This window comes from Mya arenaria, chromosome 8 (assembly GCF_026914265.1).
Source record: "Mya arenaria isolate MELC-2E11 chromosome 8, ASM2691426v1".
NCBI lineage: Eukaryota > Metazoa > Mollusca > Bivalvia > Myida > Myidae > Mya > Mya arenaria.
In genome coordinates this window covers 63264998-63284574 of record NC_069129.1, presented here as the reverse complement: position 1 = coordinate 63284574, position 19577 = coordinate 63264998, and the positions used below count along the sequence as shown (strand labels likewise).

At 40.3% G+C, this 19577-nt stretch overlaps 2 protein-coding genes across 2 annotated transcripts; both read left to right on the top strand.

Annotated features, from left to right (window-relative positions):
- Window positions 1-7090: 7090 nt before the first annotated feature.
- LOC128244454 (heat shock 70 kDa protein 12A-like) lies at window positions 7091-12248 on the top strand. The gene is made up of 6 exons (XM_052962457.1): window positions 7091-7105; window positions 7457-7679; window positions 8612-8811; window positions 9870-10088; window positions 10389-10533; window positions 11170-12248. The coding sequence occupies exons 1-6, from the start codon at window positions 7091-7093 to the stop codon at window positions 12246-12248; spliced, it is 1881 nt and encodes a 626-aa protein (XP_052818417.1).
- Window positions 12249-13648: 1400 nt separating this feature from the next.
- LOC128244453 (heat shock 70 kDa protein 12A-like) lies at window positions 13649-18565 on the top strand. The gene is made up of 6 exons (XM_052962456.1): window positions 13649-13770; window positions 14549-14777; window positions 14995-15138; window positions 16724-16942; window positions 17198-17333; window positions 17493-18565. The coding sequence occupies exons 1-6, from the start codon at window positions 13649-13651 to the stop codon at window positions 18563-18565; spliced, it is 1923 nt and encodes a 640-aa protein (XP_052818416.1).
- The last annotated feature ends 1012 nt before the right edge of the window (window positions 18566-19577 follow it).

Here is a 19577-nt window from a genome sequence, read left to right as displayed (position 1 = left end):
AGACACATACATGCTGTTATTAAAACAAGCAAATCAGATCAGTTGAATAATGCGTGCGATGTTAAAGCTTGATGACGTATATTTGTGAGTGACAGTCATTTGGATTTCTTTTAGTTACACTGTTACTATTTGTTAATGTATCAGTTAGCTTATTCAAGTCCTCATCAGTTAAGTCAACACTTTGGTCTATGTGATCGTCTTTTTTCAATTGTTCACCTCCATTCTTCATCAATTTTACATTCTTGGAGTCCTGGGAGTCCAATGTAACTCTGTCTGAAATAATGCCAGTTTTCATTGGATTGTTTTTTGAGTCAATATTAAATGCAGTGTTGTCAATTCCAGTAGCTGTTATCGACTGTATTTTACTACGGTGTTCATTGACGGCGTCGTTGTTGTTTTCTATAGCGTTAGCAACTCCTTGAATGTTTGTAATTTTAACATATATTTTATCTGGACTGTTTATACGATCGTATTCAGGCAGTGAGGACCGCTCTGGTCGTTTTTTCTTTTGGTCCTTTACAATTATGAAGATAAGTCCAATAATGCAGGGAATAAGGAAAACAGCACCGGCTAGTATCCCAACCACTACTCTCTGAATGCTGAGATTCACTTTCTCACATTTATTGTGTATAATGGTGGTAATATTTGCGAGCACTTCGAGGCAAACTAAACTATCTTCCTCTGGTTGAAACCGTATAACCATCTCAGTTTCAGATACCTGGAGAATGGGAGATTTATACTGGGTGTTGCCATCTAGGTCAGTAATTCGAACACGAAATCCAAATATTTGAGTCGTTGTTTGATTAAACGACCAAATAAGGCTCATTTCTTCCCCGGGCACGTCTACATTAAGCAGCAGAGGAAGTGTGGTTTTGTTTTCGTCTCCAGAGCGGTTGTTCCATTGGATAGCGGACGCTAACGTTGCTGACAGAATCATCACGGTCAGGCTGATTGCCTGGTGTAACATCAGGCCGGGTTGGCTGCAGTAAATTTCGATCATTTTATATTAAACGCAGTAAAGCGTAAACTTCAATTAGATAAAGATCTCTTAAGAATTTATCACAATGTGTTGCCTTATGCAGGTATATTTTATGGCAAATTTGGAAAATGGTAAATGAATCTTACACATACATAAAATATTTTGAAAAGGATTTTATTTGCAGCAGTTTAACGACGTTTGTTTAGTACAATGCAGATTACTGAAAGACAGCTTAATAAAAAAAACCATGATAAATGTGCTGTTCCCTTAACCCTAACGTTCAGACTCGATTACATGTATTAGTTTTTACCGGTTCAGCTTTATTGAAATACAGATAAGAACTGGATATGTTTGTCTAATAAAGTCCATTATCTTTAAATCTGCTCAAGTCTGGCTCTCACTGTCACGGTTTTGACTACAATCCACCCCGATAGATCGTCGCCATGTTATGCACCAGTCAAATGTAATCACGGCCCCCAGGTCCGGGGAATGGCGGGGACTTTGACTGTCGGTCCAGCCAATCCAGGGTAAAATCACCGCTCTGCAGGGTAAAACTTCTGGTCAAATCCCCGCCAAATGCCCCCGAAACCCCGGGATAACCGGTAAGGGCCTATTCCCCGCTATTCTTAGCGCGTAAACAAAACCACAGCATCCACTTGGCACTGCGGTGCCACCTGGAACGTAAAAACACGGCCCAATTCCCCCGCTATCCCCGCTACACCCACGGGCCTGGGGGCGTGGTTTCAAATGACTGGTGCATTAATCGTGGTAAGTCTTAGTAAGAAGGAATGCATGGGCTCCAACCCTCCCTTCGCACAACTGTTGGCGACATCCCCACGACGGGAGTACCATGGAAACAATGAGTTACGATCACCGCAGTTTGAAATGGTTTGACACCGTAATGGTCTTCTAAATGCGATAACATTACGAACACTCACGTTTATAGTAAGCTTGTAATACGATTGATGAAGGAAAGTACAAGCAATGCTATTTTACGTTTTAAGGTGGTTGAATGCATATTGACCAATAGTAAAGAGGTCAAAACTATATTATTTGGTCGGTATTCATAAAACATCATAGTCATTTCTTATAATAAGACGAATTCCTTCCTTTTTCCATGCTAAATTTTAAGTAACGTAAAGGTGTTGTGGTTTGGTTTTTTTTCAAAATAATTGTAGAAAACAGTATTTTAGATGTTATTCAGTTATTGATTAAACAATGGGATCAGTAAGATACTATACAAATGCTTGAAGTTTTATGGATACCCTGGTAACTGATCAAAGTTCGTTTCATTGGCCTACAACCTGGCCGATTTGCAAGAAGAAATTGTAGTGCATGGAATTTCTTTTGCCTAGCTTGCAAGCACTTCGACTAAAAAGAAGAAGGTGTGTGAATTATGATGTATATACACGATAAACATAAACTCTAGGAATTGCTCCGAAAATTATCGTAGAGAATCGTGATATATCGTACAGCAATCGTAGGGAGTGCGATAATCGATACCGTATACTTAACAGGTCGTTCTGGGGTGAGGGTCACACTTGCCTTGCCATGTAGGGGTGTAAGAGAAAAAAGTGACGATCAACCAAAATGACCAATATTATACAAATATTCTCGATTGTGTTACGAATTTACTAAGATTTGTGAATGGTTTGAAAAAATAATGCATCACGGCTCACCACGACTCGCCACGGGTCACCACGACTCGTCATCACTCACAACAACTCGCTAATATTCACGACGACTCACAACGACTCACGGTGACTCACCATGGCTCACCACGACTAGCCATTACCCACCACGACTCACCAATATGCACCACGACTCACAGCGACTCACGGTGACTCACTACGACTCATAACGGCTCATAACGACTCATAACGAATCGCAACGACTCACCACGACTCACCACGTCACACCACGACTCACCACGACTCACCAGGATAACAACGACTCGCCACGACTTGCCACGACCCACAACGACTCGTCACGACTCACCACAACTGACCACGACTCGCCTAGGTTAGTGATGATAAGCTACAAATATATTCACGACTTGTAATGAAACACCACGAGTCACGATTTCATACCGACTCACGATTCTATACCGACTCACGATTCCATACCGTGTGTAAACGTAGTCAAAACTGTTAAAGTGAAAGCCATGCTTTAACTAAACTTGAGGTGATTTTATTCGTTTTAAAAGCTGTTTGCTATTTAGCGCGATTGCGTAGAAAGCTGTCAAAGCTTTTATGGATAACTCTTGACTCCGTTTCCTGGGTAGAAGAACCCAGTACCGGTATCCCTTTCCAGAGGTTATGGGTATATGCTCCTTGTGGTACACAAACGGCGAACATATATACCATTGGTTCAATCCCACACTTGTTAATATACATTGAAACAGTAATATGTGGCATATACGCGATGAAAGGTATATGTCCGTCATCATTTAAGCTTATATTAAACAAACATATCTTTTACGACGAAAAAGGAAATGACACAGAACAATTTCGATTAAGATAAAGTGAACATATTTAGGTAATAATTATAGCATAACAATGTTTTACTTACGTTAGCACGTGAAAAAAACACTATAACCCTTGATAGTGAACACAAATGTGCACATAAATTCTGTTTGATAAATATTTACTTGTTTATCAAACCAAGCGCACTGATAATGAAAGGCAAAATCATTTTAGCATCGCATGTTGTTATCTTGAAACGATAAGTCCCGAGGCAGAATTATTTAGTAATATGCCCTATAATCAACTTGAGGGTCTTAAATAACGGGCTGTGTAAACAAGAACTAGGAGTGATACGTGCGGGTGTTCTAGAGTTGTCTAGGGACCATGGTTGATAAAGAACTTGGGAGCCTTGCAAGCATTGACAGCCAACTCAAGCGTATGGAAACTTTGCCTCCTGGTCGTTTAAACTAAGTGAGCCTATCTATATATGTATACCACTGTGAACCATGTCGAGCGAACGTAAACTATAGTGTTTTCTATCGGCTTCGACTATACTAGGAGAGTCTTGCAGGCATTGTTAAACAATTCGGGGGAATTAAATATTTTTGGTTGATTACTGGTATGGGTCGTTATTACTGGGCGTCTAATCGACATTGTGAAATAATTCGGGCGGATGTAAACTTTTGGGGTTTAACGAGTCATTGTCGATTATATTAGGATGGTGTAGCTGGTATTGTGAAACCATTAGGGCACATTAGGGTGGATGGACACTTGGAGGCTGTTACGAATCAGAGTTACAAGTTTATATACTAGAAGGGGGTAGCTGGTACGGTGAACTATTTCGGTCGAATAAAAACTTTGGGCCTGTTTTGGGGCAGGGTCTTAAATTCGATGAGAGTCTAGCTGGCATTGTGAACTGATGCGAACGGATGAAAACTTTGATGCTGTTTATAGATCAGGGTCGTTTATACAAGAAGGGCCTAACTGGCGTTGTGAATCAGTTTGAACGAATTGAAACTTAAAGGCTGTTTATGGGTCAGGGTCATTTATGCTGAGAGAGTCCAGTGGGCAATGTAAACTAATTCGGGTTGAAAGAATCATTGTGGTTGTTTATGGGTGAGGGTCATTTATGCTAGGAGAGTCCAGTGGGCATTGTAAACTAATTCGGGCGGAAAGAATCATTGTGGTTGTTTATGAGTGAGGGGCATTTATGCTGGGAGAGTCCAGTGGGCATTGTAAACCAATTCGGGCGGATATTATCCTTGGGGCTGTTTACGGGTCAGGGTCGCTATACTGGGAGAGTCAAGTGGGCATTGTGAACCAATTCGGGCGGATAGAATCATTGGGGCTGTTTATGAGTGAGGGTCATTTATGCTGGGAGTGCCCTTTTTGCTGAACCATTTCAGGTGGCTTGAAACTTTGTCGTTGCTTATGAGACACGTCGCTCATACTAGGATAGTCTTGATGGTATCATCTACAATTTTGCACGTATGGAAACTTTGGGCTTTTTGCGGGTCCTGACTGATTATTCTGAATGGGTTTTGCTGGCATTCTGAATCATTTTATGCTGATGGAAACCAGATTACTGTTATATGCATTAGTTGGCTTAGCTACCTACAATAGCTGTCCTTTGGGTTGTTAAGGGGTCAGGGTATTTTACTAATGGTTTTCCTAGTTGGCTTAGCTGCAATAGCTGTCCTTTGGGCTGTTTAGGGGTCAGGGTCTTTTACTAATGGTTTTCCTAGTTGGCTAAGCTGCAATAGCTGTCCTTTGGGCTGTTTAGGGGTCAGGGTCTTTTACTAATGGTTTTCCTAGTTGGCTTAGCTGCAATAGCTGTCCTTTGGGCTGTTTAGGGGTCAGGGTCTTTTACTGATGGTTTTCCTAGTTGGCTTAGCTGCAATAGCTGTCCTTTGGGCTGTTTAGGGGTCAGGGTCTTTTACTGATGGTTTTCCACTTGGCTTAGCTACAATAGCTGTCCTACTGGCTGGGAGAGTCCAGTGGGCAATGTTGAAACCCATCTTTTGGGCTGTTTAGGGGTCAGGGTCTTTTACTGATGGTTTTCCTAGTTGGCTTAGCTCAATAGCTGTCCTTTGAGCTGTTTAAGGGTCAGGGTCTTTTGCTGATGGTTTTCCTAGTTGGCTTAGCTGCAATAGCTGTCCTTTGGGCTGTTTAGGGGTCAGGGAATTTTACTGATGGTTTTCCTAGATGGCTTAGCTACAATAGTTGGCCTTTAGTCTGTATAGGGGTCAGGGAATTTTACTGATGGATTGTCCTAGTTTGGTATTCTGAATTATTTCTAAATGGAAACCAGAATAGTAAGGTTGGTTTAATTGGGCTGTTTAGAAGTCAGGCTTCTTTGTACCTGGATAGTTTGCTAGCATTATCAGTGAGTGTATACCACGTGATAAATTGCGTCATAAATGCTACGTCGGAAGGCAATATTTTGCTTCGATTGAAGACTTAAAACGATTATAACTTTTCATTTTCTTAACCATTTTAAATGAAACATAGCGCAGTCTATGCCGCTTACGGAGCCCCGCCTTCGCTCTTTTACCAAATCATAATTGAGAGTTTAGTTTCAACGGCCGTTGAAGGAGCACTGTCAAAACATTGTTTTGGGAACAGGTTTGTAGAAGTGTTTGATGAAACTAATCACCTTATCAAACTCCGGTTATAAAATAAAGATTGGGCTCTTTAAGCGGCATAGACTGGCCTTTGTTTTATTTAAAATGGTGTAGTGAGCGAAAAGTTATTTTGATTTAAGTCTGTATTTTAAGCAAAATATTGCCTTCCGACGTAGCATACATGACGTAATTTATCACGTGGTATACACACACTGATTATGAACACTTTCTGAGGGGTGGAAACCAGAATAGTGATGCATGTATGAGTCGGTTAAGATATCTAAGATGTATCTAAGGCTGTTTACGGGCCATTTATATTGATTTTTTTATTTAAAAAACTGCCCTTTAATAGGTTGAGGGTCGTGTTGGTAGCGTGTTGCATTTTTGAAATAAGAAATAGGGATTAGTAGAGGTATATGCTCGAGTTGGTTAAGGGTACAATGGCTTTAATCGAAACGATCTCTGCGAGAACGAACTAAGCATTGGGTTTTCATATTTTCAGCTACAATGCATCTTTAAAAAATATATTTACACGCTTGTATATAATATGTTTTTAAAATGTCATTAAATTACGTTGATTTCAAAGATACATTTTTAAATACTATCACGTGATTTGCTGAACAGTAGCTGCAAAGGGGAGTAACCGCTGTATGGATTTAACTGTAAAGTTATCTCATACAGTTTTGCAATAATTACAATTTTAAAGAAGATTCCAACGAATGTGACGAATATTTTTTTCTTTGTTGCTGTTGTGACGAATGATGATAATATCGATCATTCTAAATGTAACGATAATAAATGTACAGATGAGGACAGCTTGAAATAAAAGTCTTGACATTTAAACCAACGACTTATCTGGGGATCAAAAGATTAATAACCGAGGCTTAAGAGAAACTTCTATCAAACTATGTGGTAATGTACATTTAAATAACTAGGGTAAATATGTGAGAAATATACATTTGCAATAACAAAGAAAACAAACAATCTAGTATCACTTTAAGCTTGATACATATTTCAATAGGATGCCGGGTAAACGGGTAAGTGTAAAATTTGATATCATTACATAGTATAAACGTATATTCATATTATTTTAACAAAAATGATAATAACAATGAGGAAACATTACCGAATTAAGAAATTAATTCTTAAGAACTTATTAACCCCTGAACATTTTGATATTCTCCATATTCCAACAAACCTATATTATAACTGCACTTGCATATTGAAATAATTGGGTGCCATGGATCTTTTCCTTTCTGAACCTATAGTTGATTGTAGCATAACTATGTCCGTGCTATTCACTTATGCCACCATAAACTAATAAAGTTGTTAAAACATGTACTTGATGAGAATGAGGCTGTTATAAGATACCGACCAATAATTTCCAGCGTCCAAAGCTGGAACGCCACAAGACGACACTGCCGTCTATCACGCCGCGGTTCCCGGCGGTTGAGCGTCAGAAGACGAGCGTTGATATTGAGCCGCGACCGGCCAAGTTCACCGAGGACAAAGAGACCTTCACACATGTGGCGGCCATCGAGATAGGGACGTCATATTCTGGTTACGCGTACGCGCCCCGGAAAGAGGGGAAGTCCGTAGCCAAAGATATAGGTCAGTTTGTGAATTAAGCTTCAATAAAAAAGTTTATATGGATGCGCCTATTTTATTTTCTATTTATATCGACGTCATTAACGACATTAAATATTGTGTGACGTTGACGTTACTTCCTTTCTGTGAGTGTTTGTATCTAGTTTAGATATAAAAGTGTGAAAAAACTGATTTTGTTAATATAAATAAAGCTTCAAAATATGTATTAAAGATTTTTTAATCTATATATTTAAGCGCTAATGAAGTAACTGTATATTTTCATGACCTACTTTTGGAATATTCATTGGCTAAAATATATAACAGTAAATACAAAAGTATATACCATATCGTTTCCATTTTTAGCGTCCGCGGACGGATAGGTTTTAGAAATCTATATAATAAATGAGCCAGGTCCAATATGAACTAAGGAGGCTCTGGTGTATTCTGTATAGCATGTCACTTATTTAGTATTCGCTTTTTTCGTGTGTTTTTTTCAGGATATCTAAACAGGTTTTCGTACTTACAATTTTGTATGGCTTCAATCATATGAACACCTTTCAATAGGCTTGCACTTAATAATATGTATATAAACATACACAAAATCACGTGCATACGCATCCAATTCAGTTAAAAGTTAATGAACTCGACAAATCAACTCATTTAACCGTTCTGGTTCGTAGCAGTTTCGTCAAACGTAAGACGCTGTCCAGGGTTTTAAAGTTCAAAATCTGATTATCGTGTCATACTTAATGACATTGTTCAAACGTCGACAAGCATCGTCGGATATTCCCGGTACTAACTTACGGTCTGTGATTCTAAATATGTACCGTTTGTGCCAGCCATGGTAGTCATATATATGCAAGCATGGATTGAGTCATTTGAAAATAACTTTTTTAAATTGATTGCCATAAGAAATAAGCTGTGTCTAGTTCACGTTTCTTTCTTTCCGTTGTTAGTAATGAATCAGGCGTGGCTACAGACGGACCGGGCCCTCGAGACGTTACGTACACCCGCCTGCTTGCTCCTTAATGAGAAGAAGGAGTTCGAAGCGTACGGGTACGAAGCGGAACAGGCGTACGGGCAGTTGGTTAAAGACGGGAAACAGAACAGATGCTTCTACTTTCGACGCTTTAGACACAAACTTCTCGGCGTAGAGGTTAGATATTTTAACATAAACGAGGAAGGGGTTCAATGAATAAAGTTAGATATTAGAGTACGTGTTTGTACTAGGCTTTATATAGAGTAAACTTAACGTTGATATTGCATAACCCGCACGACATTATGACGTAATTATTAAAGATTCACTCTAACTCCCAAATAAGATTTACCACAATTAATACAAATGTTTTGATTCACCAAATGGATGAATAAATGTCGAAAACGATGGCGGCTTTTTATAAAAGATACAGAGTTGAATTTGAAAAAAAAGGTTCATTTAACACGGTATTTATTCCTTATGTGAGTAGGAGATCATAGCTTAAATACAATAGTTCCTCAGTAATTAATGTTTTCTATAAATGCATTATTTAGTAGGTAGCTAAAGGTTTATCGCTCAAAATTGATGTATTTTTACATGTGTATGCATTGATTCTGACTTTAATATTACCCGTCCATACGATACAAACATATATGGAAACCAGGCATGACCAATTTACATTATTACCAATGGCCCGATGGAATGACATCGTTATTTGTACACCGAATACCTTAAAGATGCACTATTACTCCCAAATAAGATTTAACACGTTTATTACATTGGTTTTTGTTTTAATATACCGAAAAGAATGAACAAATGTCGAAAACAATGGTTCTTATGAAGAATACCGAGTTAAATTTAAAAGAAATGTGCAGAAAACACGGTATTGCTACCTTATGAGACCATAGTTAATCGCAGTCATTCTTTTAGCATACACCAATCATTTAATAGTTTTGCGTTTTCAGCTATTAAATACACAGTTATAATATTGTTAATAGTAATTAATATTTTCCATAAATGCATGATTTAGTAAGAAGTTGAGGGTGTATCACTCAAAATTTATGTTTGTTTTACATGTGTATGATTTTTTTTAATAAGAGTGTCACTTTAATAAACACACACCAAGCTTTCAAATAGTTTATCAGTTATACACGTATATTTGAATCTATTTGGCGATTTCACTGTTCACATCTCAAGTAAATAGTATCTGTCCCTTACGTTCTTAATTCCCCCTCTAGGATCTCCGGCTGAACTCTCACATTACGGAAGAGAACGGGAAGACGATGCCCGCCCTCAAGGTGTTCTCCATGTCTTTCCGCTACCTTAAGTCCCAGCTGCTCAATGAGCTCTGTCTCCACGGCCTCGACATCTCCGTGGACGACTTCCGGTGGGTCATTACAGTGGCCGGCTTCTCAGACGATCGCACTAAGCAGTTCATCAGGCGCGCGGCGGAAAAGGTGGCCTTTTAGTATAGACTACTAGTTATAGTTTTAGTTATTTTATTACTTCTATTATTTGTTTCAGCTGTTTTGTACCATTCTCATTCATCAGGTTTGACAATGATGATTCTAACGCATCATCGCTCTGGTGTAACAGTTCTAGAATATTTGAACGTACAACACGGAAACAATGACTTTTAATCAATATGCATCATGTTCTTCATACTAACTAAACATGTCAGACAAATCAAAAGTGTATCATACACATTATATGACCTATGTCAAACCTTTTCAAAAATCTCCATTTCCCTCCTGTAGGCCGGTCTACCCAGGCGGCAAATTATACTGTGCCTGGAACCGGAAGCAGCGTCGCTGTTCTGCCAGAACCTTCCCTCTAACGCCTTCTCCGAGAAGATTCCGATCCTTAAAGCCGGGGCGAAGTACGCCCTTGCTGACATTGGGGGTAGGGACACCTAATTTTATTTGTTCAGTTGGTTAAAACGTTTCTGGTATGTTTGGTTGGTGCTGAAACGTAAACATGTCAAATCCTTTAAGAAATATGCTGAATAAAAATAATGGTTACTGGTGTCATGGATATAACCATGTGAAGAAGACTGTGTTTGTATTTTGCAATGAGGAACGTAACAATACAAATTACTGACAGTCGAACCCCGTTGGCTCGAAGTCCTAGGGACCGGCGAAATAACCTCGAGCCTCCAAAATTTCGAGCCAAGCGGGAATGTTCACCTTCAGTATATAGAATTCGGTGTTTTACATCAAGTTCGAGCCAACGAGGAATTCGAGCCAAACGAGCTCGAGCCAATGGGGTTTGATTGTATTACTATTATGTCTTGTGTGTCGCAATCCTTGGTTGGCAGGCACGACGAGGTCACGTTTGACGGCATCGTAGGGTCGTGTCGTTTGGCATATGCATGTCTCGATGTCTCGTTAAACAGAATCAGTTCAGCACACTAATTATGTTCTGATATAATTTTGGTTATTGTCTCATTGAAATAGGTTTGAAACATTTAAAGGAAATTTTCATTATAAACACTGTTTTTGCAATTATTTGTCAGTTGATATGTCCTCTACCATTCAGGTGGGCTGACAGATATCGTGATGCACGAGAAGAAGCGAGATAGCATTCGGGAGGTGAGCCGCGGCGTAGGCGCCAAGCTGGGCGGCGGCTCCGTTGATAACATATTTCTACAGTTCCTCTACAAGCTTCTTGGTGACAAGATCGCGGAAGACTTCGTCAACCTACACCGGAAGGACTTCCTAGCGTTGATGCGCGATTTTGAGAATCAGAAACGTAACGTTACGCCACTGACTACGACCTACATCGAGCTAAAGGCTCCAACGTGCCTTCAGGTATTGTGCCAGAAGGCTCAATATAATGACAATCTGGCGAATGTGATTTTTCGATCAGTTTACAAAGGGCGGGTCAAGCTCTCAAGTAACAAACTCAGAATTGATGCTGTTGTTAGCAATGAATTCTTCAGAGCGACGACAGTTGAGATGACGAAAATCATCGCACACTCTCTCACGAGTCTCAAAACTGCCAGAGACGTTCCATACCTCGTTTTAACGGGTGGATTCGCGGAGTCCCCCGCTGTTCAGGAGTTTATGAACCAGGAACTTGTCGGAAAGACTCAGATTAAGCAAGTTATCGTGCCGCCTGATTCCGACATCGCAGTTTTGAAGGGCGCTGTTATATACGGCAACAATCCGGCAGGAATATCAAGCAGAGTACTCCGTAATACCGTCGGACTACGTATCGCTCGACTTTTCAACCCGGAAATGCATCCACCGGATAAAAAGACCGTCCTCGCAAACGGAACAGAATATATTTTAGACATATTTTCACCGTTTCTCACTATTGGCACACGGGTACCTACGGCATTTGTGTCGCATCAGTCCCTCACGACAACAGAACCGAATCAAAAGAAAGTTGAAATTGACATTTACTCTTCTTTGGGTCTGTCACATAATTTCGTGAGTGACGAGGGATGCTCACAGCTGGGGAAAATAGATTACCCGATCCCCGGGCCGTCCGAAGAGCCGAGGCCGGTGTTTGTCGACGTCGTTTTAGGAGACACTGAAATAACTGTCATCGTCATTGACAAGAAGACTCAGTTACAAACTAAGTACTATTTTCCTCCCCTTAAGGACAAATAGATAATCACCCCAAGCCCATAGTGTTAGGTGCAAAGGTTTGTGTCATTAATGTGAATAATGATGGTTATGATATTTGTACCAGTATAACTAACATTATGTATTCAGAAAAAAACACTGCCAATTCTCCGTTCGTAAATTCATGTACATTCGAACCCCGTTGGCTCGAAGTCCTACCGGCGAAATAACCTCGAGCTTCGGAAATTTCGAGCCAAGCGGGAATGTTCACCTTCAGTTTATAGAAATCGGTGCTTTACATCAAGTTCGAGCCAACATGGAATTCGAGCCAAGCGGGAATGTTCACCTTCAGTTTATAGAAATCGGTGCTTTACATCAAGTTCGAGCCAACATGGAATTCGAGCCAAACTATTTCAAGCCAACGGGGTTTGACTGTAGTATAAATATAAATAATAACATTCTTTAAGTATTTCTCAATGACATGATATCTTATCATGGTACCATCGCAGGAATCGGGTTACACCATTTAAGTTTCGTCTGTTGGAATTTATTATAATAATATACTGAAATAAAAAAATGGCGAATATAACACACTGACTACTTAAATATTAGAATCTGACTAGTGAACATCTCTAATGTATGCATATGGTGTCCAACATAAAAAGTGTCATGTTTCTATAGTGATTTCACTGATATGAACGGACAGCTAATAATGCTACTGTTTAGTTAGTGAAAATTGTCGTCCGTAATAAAAATTCCGATAGCATATAATGTACGTGTTGTTTGCTAATCCCTCCAGTAATCCTACTGGTTTTAAGTACGGAAAGATTAATGCCTTAAATCTCCCAGGAGTATGTTTCAGGCAGTTTGAGTTTATTTGTTAATCTGTTTGCACAAAACTTTGAGATTACAAAATGCAGGTAAGTTTTTAGTATATTTATTACCTTTTCAATGTGTGTGTTTTTTTATCAAATGTTTGATTAACAAAGTTTACGACAAAACAGTTTGCTATTTAAATACAATATGACATTTTGTTGACGGGTGGTCTTTCAACGAATGATCCATTACTGTAATGATATATAGTTGTATGCTACGGTCACATATCCACCAATCATCGGATATCCCGATACACACTACGCTATGCTTCGTTGTGTATGAAGTGTGACGGAAGAAAGTACCGTGGTTGCCGACGATGATATCCACCGGTCCCTGTACAAATTGTCTGTGGGAGAACAGCGATTGGAACTAAAAAATTCCCTCTAGAAGCTCCCGATGGGCTCTGGATAGTCACGATACCATTTAGTCCGACGTGAGCCCATATGGACCCTTTCATCATTTCCCTTGTCAGCTAATCATAACTTTGTTTTCCATAATTTTCTAGAGAAAGAAAATAAACTCATGAGGCGTTTTTAGACGGAAAGTCCACCCGCCCTGCTGCATGCGCCATGAGTGTTACGTCAAGCACACGGTCACGTGCCTCCGTGACGACCATCCCAGATTCGAGCTTCACTGTGGTCGTCGCTCTAGACGTCGGCACGGCGTATTCAGGATACGCATATGCATTCAGGTATTTACCATATGCGTCGCTCGTGACGTCGGCATCGCGAACTCCGGAAACGTTTACGTTTACAATGATATTTCAAATATGTCGCCATTGACGTCAGCACGGTGTAAACCTAATACGCTTATACTAACGGGTATGTACCAAATACTAGTATGTCGCCATCGACATTGGCACGGTGAACACCTGATACACTTATACTAACGGGTATGTACCAAATACTAGTATGTCGCCATCGACATTGGCACGGTGAACACCTGATACACTTATACTAACGGGTATGTACCAAATACTAGTATGTCGCCATCGACATTGGCACGGTGTACACCGGATACGCTTATACTTACGGGTATGTACCAAATATGTCACCCTCGTTCTCGACAAGGCCTACTCCGGATACGAATATGCTTATGGGTATGTTTCATATATGTCTTTAGTAATAATTACAACATATTAGATACATTCTAGAAAGGGCGGAGCTAGTGAAGCGTTGTACTGTAGGCTTAATTCAAACACAGTTAATATGGTGATAGTGTTCACTGTGTTATTATCAAGTAACTGTGTTTACCTTTATTTCTAAACCCTTAATGGTTCTTTATAAGGATTAGAGCAATTCTTTAAAATAAAATCTTAGCTTCTTTCAGACACACTCTACCACGGTATGAACTTTTGGGTACAGCCAAAAACATTTATTGTAACACATATGTATTAATTGTTACTTCCATATGTGGTAAAGTAATTTTTAAAAGTTCAACAAATATCCTTTTGCACCTTTACTTTTCAGAAAGGAAATGGACGAGAACATGGATAGCGTGATCATGAACTCCCCCTGGACGGGCCCCGATAAGTTGTCCACATTTAAGGCCCCCACCCACCTCCTCCTCAACGAGAAGCGCGAGTTCGAGGCGTTCGGATACGAGGCCCGGAAGAGGTACACCGAGCTGTGTAACCAGGGGAGACACGAGCGATGCTTCTACTTTAAACGCTTCCGAACAAAACTTTTTACCACACAGGTAGCAATTAGCGAATTTAATTGTGCTTATAGATGCAGCCATGCGTCTATAAGGATACAATTTACAATTTTAAATGAACAATGGTCAATTATTTTTTATTTTTTTAAATTAACCTGTCAATCATCTATTAATTTGTGATTATACACTATCCTGGCAAGCTTAAAGCATGCTGCATGCTTTAAAATGGCAGCCGCACTCTGCATGCTTCAAATGGCAGGCGCTCTCTGCATGCCTCAAAAAGCAGGCGCTCTCTGCATGCTTCAAAAGGCAGGCGCTCTCTGCATGCTTCAAATGGCAGCTGCTCTCTGTATGCTTCAAATGGCAGCCGCTCTCTACATGCTTCAAATGGCAGCCGCTCTCTGTATGCTTCAAATGGCAGCCGCTCTCTGCATGCTTCAAATGCCAGCCGCTCTCTACATGCTTAAAATGGTAGCTGCTCTTTGCGTACTTCAAAAGGCATGCGCTCTCTGCATGCTTCAAATGGCAGGCGCTCGCTGCATGCTACAAAAGGCAGCCGCTCTCTGTATGTTTCAAATGGCAGTCGCTCTCTACATGCTTCAAATGGCAGCCGCTCTCTGTATGCTTCAAATGGCAGCCGCTCTCTACATGCTTAAAATGGTAGCTGCTCTCTGCATGCTTAAAATGGTAGGCACTTTCTGTGTGCTTAACATGGTAGATATCCGTTGCATGCTTTAAAACGTCTGCTCTTTGAATGTTTTAAATGGTAGACTCTCTCTAAATGCTTAGATTGATATGCGCTCTGGCCATGCTTCAAATGGTAGGCCCTCCTTGATGTTTTAAAAAACACCTGTCTCTGAAAGCTTAGAATGATAGACGCTCTGTCCATGATTTAAATGGTAGGCATTCTCTATAGGCTTTAAATGGTCGGCGTTCTCCAAATGCTTTAAATGGTAGGCGTTATCTAAATGCTTTAAATGGTAGGCGTTCTCTGAATGATTTAAATGGTAGGCGTTTTCTGAATGCTTTAAATGGTAGGCGTTCTCTGAATGCTTGAAATGGTAGTCGTTCTCCAAATGCTTAAAATGGTAGGCGTTCTCTGAGTGCTTTAGATGGTAGGTAGGCGTTCTCTGGATGCTTTAAATGATAGTCGTTTTCTAAAGGCTTTGAATGGTAGGCGTTCTCTGAATGCTTTAAATGGTAGGCGTTCTCTGAATGCTTTAAATGGTAGGCGTTCCCTAAAGGTTTTAAATGATAGGCGTTCTCTGAATGCTTTAAACGGTAGGCGTTCTCTGGATGCTTTAAATGGTAGGCGTTCTCTGGATGCTTTAAATGGTAGTCGTTCTCTGAATGCTTTAAATGGTAGGCGTTTTCTGAATGCTTTAAATGGTAGTTGTTCTCTGAATGCTTTAAATGGTAGGCGTTCTCTGAATGCTTTAAATGGTAGGCGTTTTCTAAATGCTTTAAATGGTAGGCGTTCTCTATCTGAATGCTTTAAATGGTAGTTGTTCTCTGAATGCTTTAAATGGTAGGCGTTCTCTGAATGCTTTAAATATTAGGCGTTCCCTAAAGGCGTTAAATGATAGGCGTTCTCTGAATGCTTTAAATGGTAGGCGTTCTGCAAAGGCTTTAAGCGTTCTCTGGATGCTTTAAATGGTAGACGTTCTCTGAGTGCTTTAAATGGTAGGCGTTCTCTGAATGCTTTAAATGGTAGGCGTTCTCTGACTGCTTTAAATGATAGGCGTTCTCTAAAGGCTTTAAATGGTAGGCGTTCTCTTAATGCTTTAAATGGTAGGCGTTCTCTATTTGAATGCTTTCAATGGTAGGCGTTCTCTATTTGAATGCTTTAAATGGTAGGCGTTCTCTGAATGCTTTAAATGGTAGCCGTTCTCTATCTGAATGCTTTAAATGGTAGGCGTTCTCTATTTGAATGTTTTAAATAGTGAGTACTCTTGTTGTTTCCCTTACGTCTTGAAACTCTGCTTAAGGTTCTCAAGGCCTCGCACACGTTAAAAGACGAGACAGGAAAGTCGTTGCAGGCCATCCGTGTGTTCGCAATCACTCTGCGCTTCCTGAAGGGTCACCTTCTTAATACACTGCGCATGCGCGGGAAGGAAGTATCCACTGAGGATATAAAGTGGATGGTCACCGTCCCAGCCGTGTGCAACGACTTATCAAAGCAGTTCATTAGGCAAGCGTGTGTTCAGGTACGAACATACATGTTTCTAATAAGAAATCAGAGATATTTGTTAGACTCCAATGAATTGTTCACATTTCCAGCTGTGAATATGTCAACAACAAGACGTTATCATTTAAGCTATGTTTTTATTTATATAAATGTAATAAACAGTCTCAATATCAATGTTTATTCCTGCCTCCAGTGCCAGTTTGTTACGTCATTTTAAATGAGCTTAATTCAGTAGAGGCAGAAGCATAAACCCTTTGTTACTTTTTATCGCTAGGCTGGTATACCAGGTGAGCGGTTAAAGATCGCCTTGGAAGGGGAAGTGGCGTCTGTCTACTGCCAGCACATGCGCGGTGTGGGCAAGCTCCCGATACACGCGGCTGGATGCTCATACGTTGTCGCTGACATCGGGGGTATGTGCAATCTTTCTCCAAAATAGCTATATTTAACCACATGTTCGTTTTTTTTATTTCTGCGATATTTACAAGAAAGCACAAATAAAAGTATATTTACGGAGAATAAAACGTATGTGCTGTGCGGTATAACATGCAATGTTTACACATTTTTCCCAGGGGGCAAGACTGACATCATTCTCCACCATAGGCGTCCAGACGGGCGGTTAAAGGAGATGAACAAAGGCGGTGGTTGCATGGTTGGCGCCAACCAAGTGGAAAACGCCTTTCTCCAGTTCCTTCTGCGCGTCCTCGGCGCCCCCGCCATGCGCGAATTTCTTGACGACTGTAAGGTCGAGGTGCTTGAGTTTCTGCAAAGTTTTGAAGCTTCCAAGAAATTGATCACGAGCTCGCAAACTAAACCTGTAACTGTTTTGGTGCCAGTTGGGTTGGAACGTATATGTAGGAAGAAGCACAACGGTGAAGACATGAGTGGAATACTGCAGAAATCAATGTACAAAGAGAAGGTAAAAGTTGTTGACAATCATTTCCACTTCGATCCAAGTCTTTGTAAAGACTTCTTTCGCGTGGCGTGCTCCGAAATCGCAAGACATATACGCAATGTGTTGACGGATAAAAACGCCAAAGAGTGCACGGTTCTCATCCTGGTAGGCGGTATGGCAAGTTCGTCCATGGTTCAAGATCTCATCAAGCTGGAACTAGAATCGGGAACCAGCATTCAGCGGATATTTGTTCCACCGGAGCCAGAGTTAGCGGCCTTGAAAGGAGCCGTGATGTTCGGCCATCAGCCGAAATCTATTTTTCAACGAGTAATTCGTTACACATACGGTCTACGAAAGGCTAAACTCTTCAACCCCGACATTCATCCACATGATCGGCTTGTATCAATTCACGGCGTAGATTTCATCACCGATGTATTCTGCCCGTTCATCTCCGCCGGGTCCCGGGCACCTGTCGGTTTCATGTCATACGACTCCCTGACGTCAATAGAACCCATGCAGAAAGTGATAGAGATAGACGTCTATTTCTCTCCAGAGTTAAATCCCACCTTCGTTAATGACAAACACTGTGCACTGTTGGGAAAGATAGAATATCAGATCCCCAACCCGTCGAAGGAGGAGAGAACAATATACGTTGAGTTCATCTTCGGAGACACGGAACTTTTCATTAACATCACTGATAGAAAAACTGCGTCTAGATTTAAAAACTCATTCCCAGAAATAGAGAAATAATTGTGTACATATGTTTAAATATACTTTTTCATATAAATTATCTTAGAGTGGTATTTAAAAGCGAGTGGTGAAGTCAACTAAGTGTCTTCGTCACTTATTTCGAACGTTGTTTCTTTGACCTCCATCCGTCGAATTCGTATGCATCCAGGGCCAAAATATAGATGTTTTCTTTAACTTTTTACAAGCAGTATACAACACTATAGACACAGTTGTGTCCGTTCTGTCGCTGAGGGAAACTGCTACTCCCAGGGTGCATGTATAAACGGCGTGGCTATACGGACGTAAGTCATGCTCGTCCCCCCTAACTCAATAAGGAATACGGTATTTGAGACATTTCCGAAAATAACCATGAACTATTTGGGACATTGAGTTTAAAAACATAATCTAATTCTGCATTGTATGGTAAAGATGTATGCCATTTAATGTACACTTCTTTTCAGATCCATATGTCCAAGTTCATAAACATAATAAAGTTATCTTTGTTTATTCAAGATTTGGGATTTGCAATTTGTTTCTGTTCATCCTCACCATATTTGATTATATAACTCATAGTTATATACCACTATTTATAGTATGTATATATGACCTGTTCATCCACTAAGTTTGTGTCATAATGTGTGGCTATAAAGACGATTAACCTGATGCAGGCATTGAGTATCTATCTGCTCTGTGTATATAACAAAGTTGTAATAAAAGGTAAATTGTGTTTTTGACCATTGACCTATTATAAGTAAGATCTTGACCCATGTGATCTTGAGGCTCGATAAGGCCTGCACGAGGGTTGGGACGGATCTATATTACACAAACGGCCATGGCACCCGCGTTTTCTCCCATCCTAGTTAAACACAATGTAGTCTATATGAATTCAAATTATTTTATGACGGTAAAGTTGGAAGGTAGTTGGTAGTTGGGGATTCGAATAATCAACTACTTACCAGTTGCCAGTTGGGGATTCGAATATTCAACTACCTGCTAGGTGCCAGTTGGGGATTCGATAAACACTGTTTTAATT

Coding starts and splice junctions, on each gene's coding strand:
- LOC128244454 (XM_052962457.1), top strand. Junction 8,812..9,869: donor ACAAACTTCTCGGCGTAGAG/GTTAGATATTTT, acceptor TTCCCCCTCTAG/GATCTCCGGCTGAACTCTCA. Junction 10,089..10,388: donor TCAGGCGCGCGGCGGAAAAG/GTGGCCTTTTAG, acceptor TCCCTCCTGTAG/GCCGGTCTACCCAGGCGGCA.
- LOC128244453 (XM_052962456.1), top strand. CDS start 13,649: ATGAGTGTTACGTCAAGCACACGGTCACGTGCCTCCGTGACGACCATC. Junction 16,943..17,197: donor TTAGGCAAGCGTGTGTTCAG/GTACGAACATAC, acceptor TTTTATCGCTAG/GCTGGTATACCAGGTGAGCG. Junction 17,334..17,492: donor CGTTGTCGCTGACATCGGGG/GTATGTGCAATC, acceptor CATTTTTCCCAG/GGGGCAAGACTGACATCATT.